At 59.7% G+C, this 16,599-nt stretch overlaps 1 protein-coding gene across 1 annotated transcript in view; it reads right to left on the bottom strand.

Annotated features, from left to right (window-relative positions):
* Nucleotides 1-16,599, bottom strand: part of TCERG1L (transcription elongation regulator 1 like) — an 81,199-nt gene that overhangs the window by 52,035 nt on the left and 12,565 nt on the right. Inside the window, exon 4 of the mRNA XM_053922944.1 lies at nucleotides 11,495-11,692. Coding sequence (XP_053778919.1) covers nucleotides 11,495-11,692 — 198 coding nt within the window. The remainder of the gene's footprint in view (nucleotides 1-11,494; nucleotides 11,693-16,599) is intronic.

Genomic DNA, 16,599 nt, shown 5'->3' with positions numbered 1-16,599 from the left:
GCCAGAGACGGCTCCATGGGGCCCCAGGGGGCTGGAACAGGGCTCCAGCCCTGGACGCAGGACAGAACTCAGGAACGGGCTCCCCTGCTCACGTGTGGCCTGTTACAGCCTCTGGGCCGGCACGTAGTCATACATCCCGTCTGCTGACCCTTACCTGCGGGCCTGGACCAATCGGAGAATGGACAGACAAGGGCACTTTGAGAGACACCCTTCTGCCTGTAGACTAGGAAACTGACCCCCAGGCCTCAGCAGGGTTGGGGCGAGGCCACGCACTGGCAGACCACCTCAGATGCCCAGCCACCTGCGAGTCCCCTCCTCCCCACCCCCCCCCACCCCCAGTATCCAGGCAACGGGTGAGGGCGGAGACCCTGGCCGCCCCAGGAGAGGAGGAAGTGAATTAGAAAGTGGTTCCCTGTCTGTGTCTGAGCCCCCCAGAACCCCCTAACTCTCCAGAAAGTTTACAGCTCAGGGAAGTACCACTTCGAACATTCGTGTCCTGGTTTCGGAGAAAGAGCACAGTCCTCAGACCTACACATTTCAGAGACAATTTGAACAGAATGCATCTTAAAATTGTATCAATGAAATCGCCATTGGTAATGGTAACTGTACATTATTTGCATGTAGTTTACATGGATTCTCAGAGGACATAGTTCTTGGTCATTTAAAAAACACTTAACCATGTCTCTTCTCCTGTCAAACCAGTCTAGTCTTACAGACACAACGCTATTTGTAGTCTGAGAAACACACACACAATCGTTAGGGGGTTGAAGTGCCAACGGGACTTGGTGTGGACAAGAGACCCATTAAACAGGATGAGGACTTTTCTCCGCCAAGGGGCGCCCTGGGGGGGTGGGGACGCAGGAGACCCTGCCCGGGTGTCGGTCAGCTCACTGTCCCGGAAGCCCACCCCCGCCCACCAGGGGATGGCCACCCATGGGACACGGCTCTCCTCACCGTGGCCTGCGTCTCCAAACGGGAAATTTCCGAAAGATTGTAACAGGGATGTCGCCCGTGAAAGTAATACATGTTTGAAACACACCACACATCAGTTAAAATTACATCTGCTATTATCACTCATTAAAAACACATTAGAGTTCTTTCCAAAATAAATTTGTTTGGCACCATTTTTCAGCGCCGGCAAGTCCCCCGTGGCGCCGTGGGGCGCACCGAGCTCAGACACAGGACGCCTCCCGCCCACGCGGGCGGTCTGGACGTGCAGTCCTGCCGCACACCATCCGCGGGAGGAGGAGCCCGTCTCTCTGCAGAAGGCTCGCCGCCGCCGGGGCGTCTGCCGCGCCCACACGGGAGCACCGGTGTGGCCACTGCAGCTAACGGCCCCACAACCTGCGGCCCATGGGAGAGGCCGCGTGGTCGCCGGGCGGCCTCGTGTCTCCCTGTCTCCCACAGCGTGCTGGCGCCCTATGGCCCGTTTCCCCAGGAATGTGCAGACACACAAAACCCTCCGGCTCCTGGGAGAAGTCGCCTTCGTCAACAGGCCAAACCCGTGTGAAAACTGCCTCGCTCCGTGCAGAGCGCAGCTGGGTGACACCTCACACAGTCCATAGGACCCGGCCTTCCGGGGTCCAGGCCACCGAGACGGCCGCGCCCCTGCAGTGCGCCAGTGACAGGTCGTCAGCTCGACGCACGATGGACACACAGCCAGGCCCCCCGAGAGCCCCACAGCCGATGGACACTCCAGAGTTGTCCGCAAAGGGTATCTCTGGGTGGACAGGGGCCGCTGGATTTTGAGCGACGCTCGATTCACGAATGAACACGCATACGTAGTGGACACAGGTCTGAGAAGTGTGTGGGCGTCGTACCCCGGAACGCGGCGCTCTGGGGGAGGCACACATGAAGGCACCGTCAGTCACGTCAGGGTTTTCCGATTTCCTGCCCTTGGAGTCTGCCCACGGCCCTGGCACCTGCCCCCAGTGGTCCCACCTGCTCATACCAGGAAAGCCGGTCTGGAGTGGCAGGGGCCTGGCTGCGGCATTGCCTCCAAACTGGGGCAACTGGAGCCCTCTGCCTGGGGGTCCTGGGAGCCAGCGTGCAGGCAGGTGCGAGCCTTTGTTCGCAGTCACAGGGGTGACCTGGCAGAGCCCACACACCTGGCACAGGTGGCTGAGCTCCCAGCCCGCCGCAGACATGAACTCTGAGAATGTGAAAGCGGACGCCCACATAGCATCCTCTGTGACCTGGCAGAGTGGCTGCAGCTCCCGGGAAGCTGGGACAGGGGGAGCCCAGAGCTGAGCGCGGACCCTGGACACAGCCTGGCCCTGTCCCCCAGCGCTGGAGTCACATCCGCAGCTGCCTTTTCAAGTGCAATGTTTTGCCTTCACTTGAATGCGGCCTTTACTGGACGTAGGAGAACAAATATCAGCCCGTGAACTGCTTGCTGATGCGGGAACCAGACCTGCGGATGCACAGGCCTGCAGGAGGGGAGGCAAGCGTTAAATGTCAGCAGACACCGTATCTCCTAGAAAAACGGCTGTCGAACACGCTTATTTATTCATTATCTTGAGAGAAAGCTCTTTGCAGAGCGGGGCAAGTGGTCAAACAGTGGGAACGACCAGGCGTCCGCAGACTCCACACTCAGTGGCTTCCATGTGCAGGGACGGCCGAACCAAGGGATGAAGAGAAGGGGAGAGCGCTGTGTGGCACCTGCCCAGGGTCACCGGTGACCTTGCTCTGGACCTGGGCCCGCCGGCCAGAGGGTGTCAGCCTCTGCCTCCCCCTTGGGGGCTCCTAGGCTGTGGCCCCACCTTGAGAGGCAAAAGGAACCACAGCCTAGAAGCCCAAACAATTTTCCACAGAACTAATGTTTTTCAGTGGGCAGACACCATTGGAAAGTCAGTTCTGATCAAAGATAAGAGGTCAGTTCCCACAGCACTTCTCCAAAGAGAAAGCGCAGGGCACCTGCAGCTCACAGGGACCGCAGCGTGCCTTTCCCTTTGCCCGTCCGGATTTCAGAAGACGATGCAGCCATCTCTCGAGAGAACCATTCAAGCAAATACTCCGCAACTTGACAACTGTCAGTCGTGTTAGAAGGCAAGTGAGAATTTTAAACACCTGGGAAACTGGAAACTTCTTTTACCAGGACATGCCCGTGGGATGCAGCCCAGGCAAGTGGGATGGTGAGCCAGGAGGGGAGGTGGCCCTGAGCCCCAGGCAGCCGCGTCCCGGAGACTATACAGGTGGCGCAGCAGAAACCAGGTGGATGCGTGGGGACAGAGGTTCCTGGGACGGGCCCTGCCCCCGCCCCACCATATGCCCACTCTTTATTTTTGCTTTTGTTGCCCCAGCCTGAGGAGACCCTTTCGAGGAGAGACCGACGGCAGAGGTTCGCCACCTGTTCTCTTCTAGGAGCTCCGCGGCGCCCAGCCTCACACGGAGTCTGCAATCCACCTGGAGTTTATGCTCGTAGGTGACGCAGGAAGGGTCCGGCTCCCTTTCTTTCCCTTTGCATGTCCTCTGGTGGGCACGTGTCCTTTGGTGGACACATGTCCTCTGGTGGTCACATGTCCTCTGGTGGTCACGTGTCCTCTGGTGGGCACGTGTCCTCTGGTGGGCACATGTCCTCTGGTGGTCACATGTCCTCTGGTGGTCACGTGTCCTCTGGTGGGCACGTGTCCTCTGGTGGGCACATGTCCTCTGGTGGGCACGTGTCCTCTGGTGGGCACGTGTCCTCTGGTGGTCACGTGTCCTCTGGTGGACACATGGTAAGGTGTATAAATGTGGGGTTGCCATGCTGTTACAGCTGAGACCAATATGCCAACTACACTTTAACAAAAAACATTTAAAGTCGAATAAAATAGTGTCATAAGGTTTTTTGAAAAATCCATAAAGCCAGCAGCCACCAAAGGAGCAGGCTGTGGGTGGGGGTGCCGGGGCCCCAGGGCACAGGCCCGTGAGCAAGGACGGGTCCCAGTGTGGGCCCCACGTGACCGGCACGGGCCCTGGCTTGGGTGCAGGCGCACGCCCGTGAGTGAGTCAGGGTATTGGAGTTTAGAGCAGGCGGCCCAGGGAGGGAGCTACGCGGAGCAGGTGGGTGGCTTGGGGTTCGAGCGGACGGGGCTCCTGGCAGACAGCAGAGGTTGCTGGCGGTGTGGTGGGTGGGAGGTACCAGAAGAGCTGTGTCAGTCAGACTCATGGTGAGGGTGGGCGGGGGAGGCAGATAAAATTAAACTCTGGCTCAAGTGCCACTCGCCCCCTTCCTGACCGAGCGGGGACTCTGTCTCAGGGATGCCCTTGGCGTGTCGGGGAGTCCTTGACAGGTCTGGCCCATGTGACCAGCTGAGGGGGACAGTTCTTCCCCCAGCTCACAGCCACTGAAGTCACGTCACCGTTGGAGCGTGCTTTCCCTCTGCACGAGGGCTTCAGCGTGATGCACAGACTCGGGGGCTCTCGGCCCAGGCGGCCCCGACCCTGCCCCGCTGCCATTCCCCTTGGTGAGCAGGGGGCCAGGAAAGGCCTGGCCCGTCCCCTTCTTAGGAGCACGGGTGGGTCAGGCATCTTCCTGCCCAGGACTCCGTGGCCTTGGGCAGCAGTGAGGTGGAGTTGGGGTGACGGCAGGAAGAGACAGGCTCTGCAGGGACCAGGGTGGGGAGGGCTGGCAGGCTCGGGGTGGAGAGGACCCCATCCAGGGCTGGTTTCTGGGCTCCAGCCAGGAGAGAGACAGAGAGGGAGACGGAGCCACTCTCTGTGCTGGCATCGCTGCCAACCACAGCCAGGGCCACACCCGGAAACAAGCCTGCCGCGGCCGCGTCCTCCCTCGGCAGGATCAGAGTTCCCTGGCACGCATCCCCGCTGAGGGAGGGCTGGCAGGCCCTCACATGCTGTCTGAGGGGCATCACTGGTGCCACCGCCGCCAGTGTGCAGAGCAGGGACCGCGACCCCGGCACACACTGGAAAGTGTCGGTGAGGCTTAATTAAAGGGTCTGGAGCTCAGGGACCGCGGGGACGGTGTTAACAGCCACATTTAACCCGAATGGCAGTCCTGCCAAGCTTAACCTCTTCCAGTTCTTTGGCTTTGCCCCTGATTAATTATTTTTAGAAATAACAGCCAGCATCACAGCCTGTTAGCAAGCTTAACTAACAAACTGGGAAAATACTGAGAGGCTCCGTGTCTCCAGCAACTTCACTGGGTGGGCGAGCCTCTCCTCCATGTGGGTTCTCACCCCAGGGCCACCCCCTCACCCTGCCCAGAGGACCACGCACCTCAGGGTGATCTCTGAGGGCCACGTCCCAGACCAGAGGTGGGGCTTGCACAGTGGCTGGGTGTCTCTCTGGCCCCAAGTAACCCTGGCGTCCTAACCAGGGGCGGGCCGAGGTCCACCCTGCAGAAAGGAGGCCGGGTGCATGTTGTCAAGTCAGGGAGGCGTGCCGGACCGTCCCAGGGTGAGGGGGGCTGTGAGGGGCGTCGGAAGGCTGCCCCGGTCCAGCGAGAGGCTTGGGAGCAGAGGTCCCCGTGGCGGGCAGTGTGGGAACTGAGGTCCCTCGTTGTGCCTGGTCCAAACACACACAGCAATTAGCACGGTTTCACTCCAGGAAGCACCTGACTGCACGTCTCTGAAACCACGCTCGCTCAGGCAGGTGCAGCATGGAGGCTGCACAGAACGAACCAATCAGTGCCTCCCACGACCCCGACCCCTGACCCAAAGCCATCAGGAGTCCAGGTGTTAAGCCATAGCTCCCCATTCTTCCCCCACCCCCGGTGCCCTCCCCAGGAGCGGCCCAGATTTCTCCACCTGGAGATCGGTGCGCAGGGTTTTGGCCCTGCTGCGGGTCAGGTGGCCGGATGCTCTCTGGTTCAGTGACACTCCCCCCCCCCGCGCCCCCCCCCCCCCCCAGGGAGGGACGTTTAACTGCTGGGTCGCAGTGGGTCCCGCCAGTCACTTCATCCCCGAGCGATTCCAGCCTATGTCAGCACAAGGCCTCCCACCTGCCGCAGGCTGCGCGTGGGCGCGGGAGCTGGGCAGGGCTGGCACGCTCTCGGCTCCGGGAAGACGCAAGCCCCCGACCACAGAACCCCGTGATGGACGGGGACAGGGCGGCGGTTTTCCCCGAGTTGCACAGGGTCGCGCAGCCGTCACCACACTAGTGTGAGAAGATCTGTCACCCCCAAAGAAGCCCCGTACCCATCAGCCACCACTTGCCTCTGCCACCCTCTGCGGCCCCTCGGCCCTGGGCAACCTCCGGTCTACTGTCTGTCTCCATGGATTTGCCACTTCAGGCCTGCGGCTTTGTGGCTTCATTCCACAAAGCGTGTTTTCGAGGTGCCTCCGTGGGGCACGTGTACACACCCTTCGTTTCTTCCCACCACTCACCAAGTTCCGTTGTATCGATGTCCCTCATGGAACCCACCCACGCGGCAGCTGATGGGCTTTGGGGAGGTTTCCATTCGGGGCCGCGGCGACTGACGCTGCTGGGAGCTGAGCACGGGGGACACATTCTAGTGTGGCCCTCTGGAGTGGAGCTGCTGGGCCCCGCGGGGATTCTGTGAGCCCCTTGAAGACAGACGGTTCCCTTCTGGGCCCCTTCCAGACGGTTCTCCATGGCGGCTGCACCGCTTCGCATCCCACCAGCACTGCACGAGGGTCCGCTGTCCCCCGTTTCCGCCAGCACTGGTCGCTGTCCCTAGTGTTTGGGTTAGCCCGCTGGAGAGACCAGGGGTGTGCGACCGTGGTTTTGGTCTGCATTTCTAGATGGTTAATGATGCTGAACATCTTACTTAGCGCTGTTCTTCCGGAACTTTCCAAATCCCTAAAATAATGCCATTCGTGTGCACCTGAGAACCTGCCGGCGTCCCACGCTGGAGCGGAGGAGGCCGGGGGTACGCAGGGAGCTGCTCCTGTCCCCTCGCGTCCCTTACTGTGCCAAATATCCGTGACACACACGCGTGTCCTCGGGTTCACCCACGTTGCAGCACGTGTCAGCATGTCCTTCCTTTTCAGACCAAAGGACAGTCCGTGGTACGTCCACTCCCCACGCCGCCCGACCACTCGCCGGGTCGCTTCCACGTTTCGGCGGCCGTGAGTGAGGCTGCGCAGGTGTCAGACGGGCCCCTCAGACCCTGTGTTCCATCGCCGGGGCACAGCCCAGGGTCACAGGGCACCTCCCAGTTTAACTCCGAGGCCCCGCCGCACCCTGCTCCTCAGCCCGAGCACTTGGAAGACAGCGTTGCCTTGGGGACACTCGCTCCCGTGTGGTCTCTGGGTGTCTGAGTACCACGAGCAGAACACGGTCCCCGACTCAGGCCCTCAAATCAACCGGTCTGCACCCTCCTCCGTGGGCCCGGGCCTCCCTGCGGCATTGCGCTCACGTGAGAGTTGGGGCCAAAGCAGCTGAGCCCAAAGACCCCCGGAGGCTCCCATGGCCCGGCTGCCCCCTCAAGGGCAGAGCAGGGCACCTGGCCCCACCCACCTCCAGCCAGAGGTCCCTCCCGCATGCGGCCTCTGATGACCCCGGCCACTGCAGCGCCTCGGACAGCGTTCCCAAGAGTCTGCGCCTTCCACGCCTCCGCGTGCACAGGCCAGCGTGGCTGCCTGTGGCCTGCGTCCTTAGTACGAGGTCATCTGTGGGCAACACACTATAGAAAGCCTTTCATTTTTTTTTGGTTGTTTAAATCTAATATTTTTCCCCCAGAAAACTGCTCAGTCGCTGTCTTAGAAATGCATATGTCTTCTTCACAGGAGCCAGCTGAGTCCCAGGCCTTGCGGAGTGTAAGTAATTATGCGGTTACGGTGTTTTCGTCTCTGAAAATCTCTGAAATGTTAATATGTGTTGTGACATTTTTCATTAGAGTGGAGGGGAGACAATTCGCGGAGCAGAAGAGGAAAGATTGCGTCCCCAAATGGCCGGGCCGGAGCTGTGAGGAGCTGGCCTCTCTCCACAGATTTCTCTAACGAGGCTGCGCACGGTGGCCCCAGCGTGGGGACTTCCCTGACTTGCTCTGTCGCTCGGCCGGGGGAGGGGGGCAGTGGGGAATAATAGGCACTTCCCAGCTGCTCGGTGGCAGGACAAAAATGTGAAATCTAAACCGTTCGGTAGCTGGGGAAGCACAGGACAGGTGGTGAATGGCTTCCCGGGCAGATGGCCCTTCTTGATCGTTGTACTGGGTGCGAATTCACTCTGCCCGTGGCCGGAACTCTCCCTCAGGTCCTGCCTTTTTCTCCTGAATGCTTCCGAGATGGTGGGCAAAGGGTTAAAAGCCGCTGCCATCGTTCTCCCAACGAGCCACCTCGTGCATGTCCTCGGACGGGGCAGACGCTGGTGAGCAGCCATCGCCACCGTCCTGCAGGTGGGTGCCCACCCCCCACCCAGGCCCACCCAGCGCCTGGGCTGTGACCCCTGCGGACGGTCTAGACGCAGGCCGAGACCCCGCCCGGAGATGGGCGAGCAGTCCAGGCTCTGCGGCAAACCCTCCCACAGGTCTTCCCCCCGCTCCATGACTGTCCTGCTCTCCTTACAGACTGAGAAGTGCATGGGACGCAGGTACATGTTCACCCAGGAGCGTTCCTTCTTGGGCTTGAGGTTCGAAGGCTTAAAGAAATGGTCGTAAATGAGGGAGACCGCAGCTGAAGCCTGTTCCAGGACCAGGCAGGGGAGGCCCTGGCTGCCACCATCCCCGTCAGCCACTCTCCCGCTCCAGCCCACACCTGCAGGTAACCCCGCTGTGCCCCCTCCCGCCACTGCAGCTCTGGTGGGGAGTGGACCTGTGAGAAGGAGGGAGGGCACGAGCGTGAATGGACCAGACAAGCTGAAGGCGGACGACACGTGGGACCCCCTGGGGCCATCGGAGGAACGGCAGCAAGGACTGACTCGGTTACGGGGCCTGGGACACTGACGGAGACAACTCCGCTGACGAGCGGGTCCTGGGCTCCTGGAACACGCGTCTCCTCTGAATCACGGCAAAGGCGTAAACTGTTAGCACGGCCCGTGGGCAGCCTTCCCGGCCCCGAGCCTGTTTCCGTCAAAGCACTTTGGTGACTGGCTCACCAACCCTCCCGGGTGACGGCAGCCATTCTTGCACCGATACCGGCCCCTCAGTTTAAGCTGAATTCTACACCGGGGCTTCTCGGCAGGGGCCCCGCTAACACTGTGGGCCAGCTCACTCTTTACCCTGGGGGGTTCTCCTGGGTGCAGCGGGACCCTGGGTCTCTCCCCACTAGAGCTAGACCCCAGCAGCAACCCCCTCAAATGTCTCTGGCCATCGCCAAATACGCGTCGGGGCAAAACTGCCGCAGTTGGAAACCATAATGCCAAACCACGGGGGACGGGTGCGGCTGCCTAGCCCACCTAGCGGAAATGGGAGCTCTCTGCTAAGCACAGTCAGGAGGGCCGCCTGCAGGCACATGGAAGGCCTCACACCTTCCTGACATCAGTGTGAGGGTGGAGCGCATTCCCCTGGCCAGGTGGGGTGCTTCTTCCTCCTCCTCCTCCTCTTCCTCCTCCTCCTCCTCCTCCCACCCGCTCCAGTGCACCCACGTGGGGGGTCAGGGACTCCCCAGCAGGCTTCTGGAAGCCCCGCTGAGAATGCTCCTCCAGGGGGCTGACTCTTCAACCGACTGCTTCACAGCAGCCCTGATGGACGCAGTGTCCCCCTCGGTCACCTCCAAGCCCCGATTTTCAGAAATCTCAAGAGAAGTTCTGCAGAGCTTTTGGCCGTGAACCCGGCCCGTCTTAGGCACCGTCTTCTGCTGCGGTCAAGCGGGGACAGCCAGGAAGACACCGTGGGAGGCTACATCGCCCACCAGCCCCTCACCAGGGACACTCGGCAGCAGCCCATCACCACAGACTCCTGGGATGGGCCACCGGGCTCAGAGGCCACCCACCGGGCTGAGCCTCCGGCCTGCATTTCAGCGTCAACCCTGTGCCTCTACAGTAAAGCGAGGTTTTCAGCGCAAATGGACCACGGCCAACACCATAAAGGCAATTTCAGAAGCAGCCTTTGGAGCCCGCCCTTCCCATCTTCCTGACAGCGTCTGGGCCGTTACCGGAGACGGACGATGCCGCTGCCCGCCTTTCCTCTACCTGGATGCACATTATGGCGAATGTGATTACAGAGCCGTAGACAACGGGAACGTGGGAAGATGCCTAATTAGGGTGTCACTGTATAAATCCTGTGGAGACTCGCATGGGGAAGCCACCCCTGGGCTCCACGGTGTTTGGTTCTTTCTAAGATTAATTTTCTTGAAAAATAGTAAGTCATCTTTCGTAAACGCCAACGGATTGATGGATCTGAACCAAAATCTTGACACAGCTGTAAATTACGTTCCACGCAAGAGATTATCTCCGTGGCTCATCCGTCTCCCCATCACGCCCTAAATGCCTGTGCGCGAACGTGCGGAAGTGGGGGAAAGATTTTGTTCTTGAGAATACAATGTCCTACCGACCAGCTAATTTATCAGCCCCGCAGACAAACGTGGAAGCCAGAGGGCGGGTGTCGGGAAGACACACCAGGTTTACCCAGAACGAGGCGAGCAAGAGGAAACACGCCCCCGCTGGAAGCAGCTAGGTCGTTCCCCTTTCGACCACGAACTCACACCTGCAGCCACCCAGCGATGTTTCCTCTTGCTATAACCGAGGAACTGTTGGTTCTGATGCTGGAACCAGAATTCTGGCGTTGACTCCAGGGTCGAATGAGGCCTGGAATTCTGCAGGACTTCGGTCCGAGTCAGCGCATCACACGAAAGGCCAAAACCACAGCCAGAGAACTGGCCCTCAGGACTCGAGTCCTTGCTAAATACCACGCCCAGTCAACGTGGCTTTCACTGCGTGTCAGGGAGGGGACCAAACACACGTTCACAGGGACAGCTCGGACACGTGATGCACTGGTTAGAGTCCACAGACACCAGTGGGCAGCGGTGAACACATGGACTGTGGAGGTGCCGCCATCCAGGGCCCGGGTGTCCCTCCTCCCTCCTGAGCCCCGGCGCACCCGACTCCGTCCAGGACACCAGGATGACCACCAGCCCCGTGCCACCCTGAGAACTGTCGGAGAGCACACCCACGGCGCTAGGACTTAGTCACCTCGGTGGCCATCTGTCCTCTGTGACCACAGGCTCCAGTGGGCTTCCACAGGGGCCCCGCCCAGCCAGGCGGACGGCTTAGCAAGCCCCACCCCAGAGCCATAGTGCACGTTTTCGTCTCGTATTGGCCGAGACCACCATCTGTCTTCCAGCAGGCTGCCTTTGCTTCCCCCACACTCCGTGTGAAGGAACCGCGACCTTCTCGGGGACGTCCTACTGTGCCCCCACACTAACATGTTAGTAAGGGAAGTATCGCTTCTCGAGCTGAGACTCAGAAAATGCCCCCACAGACTCGACAAGACCCTGTGTGTGGACTGACGACGCGCACACCGGGGCTCCCTCCCGCCCCAAGCCGCCCCCCAGAGCTGGCCCGGCTGTGCGCCTGCAGCTGGCTGGTCCCTCCTCGTTCCCCACACAGTGGATTTGGGAACAGCTCGGGCTTTGAGAGCCGCGCTCTCACTTACCAGAGAAGGGGGTGGTCCGCAGGGGTATTTTGATGGGCGCCAACGTCAGGAAGTGGCAGGGATGCTCTCGGGAGGGGGATGGGCCCCCACGTCCCTCAGGGTCCACGGAGACCATGGCTGCGGCAGCGGCGGCAGCGGCGGCGGCAATGGCGATGGCAGGGCTGCTGCCGACGGGCTTAAGGCTGTTGTGGCAACCACCTGCAGAAGAGGGACACGGGGGTCAGCATGGGGACACCCGGGGCCACAGGAGACACCGGGGGCACACGGAGCTAACCCCCTTCCTTGGACACGCAGACCACGTGCCGCTCTCCCAGAGATAAGTGTGGTGAGTTTTCCAAATGTCGAGGGTGCACAGAGCGCGCCCCCGTGTGACAGTCAGCGAGGACAGGACCCCGAAGCCGCAGCTGCCACCTGACCAGCCACCACAGCGGGGAACCCAACACCCGGCTCAGCTCCCAGTGAGGGCTCAGGCTCCTCACACAGATTCCAGCTGGGACTTTGGGGCATTATTAGAAGAATTTGGAAGTCTGCCTGTGTCTCTACTTTTTCTGTGAAACTTCAAAAAAATGGAATCCTCAGTCCCTGAAATAATGTTGGTTTCTCAGAAATATTTTGTATTTCTTATATTGATGGTGGAAATCTCATTTGCCCAGCCCTGGAAAGCAATTTGGAAATGGGGTTTTTTTTATCTTAACACACTTCACAACTTTTAACGTGGCGTTTCCTGTCCCACGACTCATCCACCTGCCCGATGCCTTCAGAGGGCAGTTTGTAGTGAGAAACTAGAATCGTTGGCAAAAGGCAGGGGGCTGTGTCCACTCAGCGAGACGGCAGCCGGTCCCCTGCATCAGGAGGAGCGCTCAGGGCCCGGACACCTCCCAGTGTGCGTGGTAAACAAGCAGACCACGAAGCCATCTCTCTGCCTACACTGTGTCCACTCGGCCAATGCCACCTCCTCCGGTGGGCTTGAGGCCAAGCACGTTTAGCTCGCAGGGACAGAGCGAAGCTCACGGAAGGCTGACTTCAGGAGCAAGCCTGCCAGTGAGGGCATGCGGCCCACACTCTCCCCGTTGGTTCGCTTTATGTGAAGGCTGATGCGCCATGGGGAAAATTAAAGTGGGGGAGAGGGGCTGGGAAGCAGCAGGTGGGCTTCAGCACCCAGCAGGGTTGTCACAAAGCCCGTGTCATGAGATGTCACAAAACAAACACGTCCCTTTACCATCGAATGGCCTTCCCGGGTCCAACGGTGAATCGGAGCCCAGGATCCCAGGCCAGGGACCCGCCACACACAGTCACCAGACTTGCCCAGCCAGCCCCGCTGTCATAGGGGTTGTCTGTCATGAAAACTGCGATCTACACAGCAGCATGCGAAAAGCTTAATTTCGACACTCCCTGCCCCAGAACAGATGTCCCGGGTCAAACGGTGTGGCCACTTGGGCGCGCGTGTGCCAACCAAGGCAGTAAGTGTGTGAACGTCAGCGCCCGGAAATGCCCCGTACAAACACGTCTGTTCAAAACTGGCTTCTCTCCCTCCGAGATGTCCGCACAAGTGTCATTTCTCCGCGGGTGTCCTCGAGGGGCTCCACCCACACGCGCGCCCTCCTCAGACAGGTCCGTGGGTGCAGCCCGATGGCTGGAGTTCCCCAGCCCGAGCCCTCGGGGACCGCTGCCCAGGGAGTCCCTTTAAGGAACGTCACCTCCTGTTCCAAACAGGAGTTTGCTGATGAATGAGAAACTATTGGTGTTTTCAAACAAACGGCCGCAAAGGCAGAGGCTGTTTTGTAAACAGAAGTGTGGGGACAGTTTTATCCCCATGTGATGACTTTGCTGTCAAAAGTGACGTGTCAACTAATAAGGAAAATAAGGAAGTAAACACACCTGCCTGTTAAAGAAAAACACACGTGAGAAGAGAGCTTTTAACTTCTGGATTCATTTGGTTACAAATATAAATGCGTGCTCTCCGTGTGCTCACAAAATCAACGGAATATTGTCAGGGGAGATGGCAAGTCAGTAACCAATATTGACAAGTATTTCGGTAACTGCTGGGTGAGCTGGAAGGGGGCATGGAGAGCTGAGTGCTGACCCTAGAACCAGGCACCTGGGGTGGGAGCAGAGCCTCCGGCCCACAGAGAGCACACGGGAGCTCACATGTGTGTGCACGCTATCAGGGGAGCTCACACGCATGTGCATGCTGTCAGGGGCTGCATGCACGCCAGGGGGCAGGTGCCGAGGAGCTCCCGCTCTGGGTGTGCAAGAATAAAACGGGGGTCCGGTGTTTTCCCGACCATCCTCTTCCCTGCCCCCCGCCCCGCGGTTGGGCATCTACCCAGCACCTCTGCACGCTTCACTGCACATGCTTGGGAGAGAAAGACGATGCCAGGAAGCGTCGATGCAGACAGGTGGACGCCAAGGGGACAAGCTATCCGCAGAGCTGAAGGCCGCCCTGGAACGCCAGCTGCTTCCCGAGAGGGCTTCTCCGGCTGACCCTCGGAAGAGGTGCGGGCGCTCAGTAAACTGCGCTGGCTGATAATTACCATAACTAGCTTTCCCCAAAGGGCTGCGAGAATCCCTGAGTTCAGTAAATAACAGCGAGATAAGATAGGTACGGCCATTAAAAAAAAAAAAAAACCTGCTAAGCCAGCTGAGAGATAAGCCAGAGATGCTATCCCACAAGGATTACTTATAAAAATCAATGTTTTAAGCAAAACAGTAATTAACCATGCACTTGCTTTGGAGGAGGCGGGAAGAGGCAGCTGCTGCTCACCCCTTGCTGACCTTTATAGCTGTTGACCATCACCATCCACCCCCTGTGGCCACCCAAACTGCCCAGAGCTGTCTGCACATTCCGTCCTGAGGAACGCCTGATAGCCACATGTCCCCAGGTGCCGCCAAAGACGGTGGGTTCCGGGAGGTTTACGGAGCTGCAGGGAGGCCGTGGATGAGGATGGCGCCAGAACTCTGCAGGCGGGCCCCTCCCATCAGGGGCGCCTGGGCCACCCAGCATCTGGGAGGCTCTCTGCTGGGCACCCAGCTGGGTCCCTGTGCACAGGGGCCTCTGCCAGTGGCTGGCAGGCTGACCTGTGTAACCTCCACTGGCCTCAGCAACACAGCAGGCTGGGTGGGGGTTGGGGGGTGGCAGGAGGGAAGGACAGGGAGGGGCTTATGTTGCCTGCTGTGCTCACAGGCACCCTGGTGACAATGGACGCCCTCCTACAGCTGGAACCCAGGCAGAGCCCCGATTTGCTGTTCTCAGGATTCAACGGAGAAGACAGAGGCTGGTGGCCATGGGTCTGGGACAGTGGGACATTCAGAGCCTCTAGAACCTTCTGGCACAAGGCCAAGCATGGTGCAAGTTCAAGAGCGCCACAAGTTCAAGAACACCACTCAGAGCCCCCACTCCAGGTTCCCACTCAGGGCCCCACTTAGTGGCTGGGGGCTCTGCCTGTCCCCCCCGCTCTGCCCCAGGCAGGCCCCAGAGGACAGCCCAAGGGTCACTGCTGCATTGCGCAGAAGCCAAGCTGAGCAGGTGGTGCCGGGGAACCCTCGCCCGGCCCAGGCCCCCGTGCTGAGCCCAGGGACGCTGCAGAACTAGGGAGTCTCCACACACTAAGGTGAGGTCGCAGCGTAGATAAAACACTCAACGTTGGCGTCTGCATCCTCACGAAGGATGGAGGAGAACTCCGTGGGTCCGAGTGTCTGAGGTCGCCCTGGGGAGGGGAGGACCTTGGGGCCCCGGGTCGGCCGAGAGTGCAGGGCCAACAACAGGGTGGCCACAGGGGCTCCTGCTACGGCGGGGACCTCGCCCAATGTGCCCTCACCCTGCTGAGCCACAGACTAAAAAAACAAACCCTCTCTGGTTCACCGTGTCTACGGAGCAGGCGATCTCAGCTCCAGTGGAAGCCGTGTGGGCGACATGTCCACCAGCTGGAAGTCATCTCAGCAGAAGCACCAGTGCCCAGGACGGGGACGTGGGACAAGGAACCTCAGCATGCTTGACCAGTCCCTTCAGGAGACTAGTGAGGGGTCCTCGTGTCTAAGGGACCACCCGACGCAGGTTGCCACACGCGTGTTTGGACATTGCTGGATGAGGCGACCCTGGTCCTTCCTGCGGCTCTGGCTGTCTGGACTTCTGGCTGCTTCCAGAAGGAGACACCGAGCCCCAGTCTCGTTGGTTTCCTGTGAGCTGGGCTGTTGTGAGTGTTGGGGCTGGGCTCCCTCCGACGGGACCGGCTCCTGGAGCCCCCCTGGGTTGTCGTCTCTGCCACCAGACACGTGCACAAAGCCCATGTGGGCGAGGCGTGGGCGACTCATGCAGGAAGGCGGCCCTTAGCCCGTTCCCTACCAGCTGTGACACACAGCCCTAACTGGGGACAGACCGACCACTCAGGACAGTGCTCTCTGGGGACGCTCACTGTCAGGCAAGGTGAGCACTGCCACCTCGGCTGGACCCCGAGGACCCACGGCTAAGCTTGCAAGGACAAAGTGAAAGACCTGTCCCCAAGGCCCTGCTAATGCCCAGCGCTGTGGCGAAGCTGCCCCTTGCCCAGATGCGGCGCATGGTGGGAGCCTCCACCAGGCACTGCCCATGAGGAAGGGGTGGCCCGACCCCATTACCTCCCCGTCGGTGTCACGGCGGACAAGGGCTCCAGCAGCGGTGGCAGACTCTCCCGTTTTCAACGGCATGAGGAGGAGAGAAGGACTTGCCTGCATTGTATGGCTTTTTTCTGACTATAAAAGCAATACACGCTCATTAAAAGTAGAAATAAAAGCTATCGTAGAGTTGAAAATAAAAGCACCCCTCACCCCTGCAGCCAGGAATGACCACGGCGGCGGCAGCGTCTCGGTGGGTGTCCGTCCGTCTGCCACCAGGGTGCGTCGTGAGTGTGCGGGTGTGTCCGGGGCTCAGAGAATTTGGATCGAGACATCCAGACGGTGCCGCTGCTTTTATAAGCTCATTAAAGTGAAATAAGAGCATTGGCTTTTGTCTAAATAATCTTCCAAATGTGACTTCACTAAAAGTCAGACTAGCCACTTTTAATGGTGACGCATCACCACTCACCTGACTGGTCACTTTGTCGGGAACATTCGCGGTTTTGTTTCCCCCT

Source organism: Desmodus rotundus, chromosome 4, assembly GCF_022682495.2.
Source record: "Desmodus rotundus isolate HL8 chromosome 4, HLdesRot8A.1, whole genome shotgun sequence".
Classification (NCBI taxonomy): domain Eukaryota; kingdom Metazoa; phylum Chordata; class Mammalia; order Chiroptera; family Phyllostomidae; genus Desmodus; species Desmodus rotundus.
This window is presented reverse-complemented; position numbering and strand designations above follow the sequence as displayed.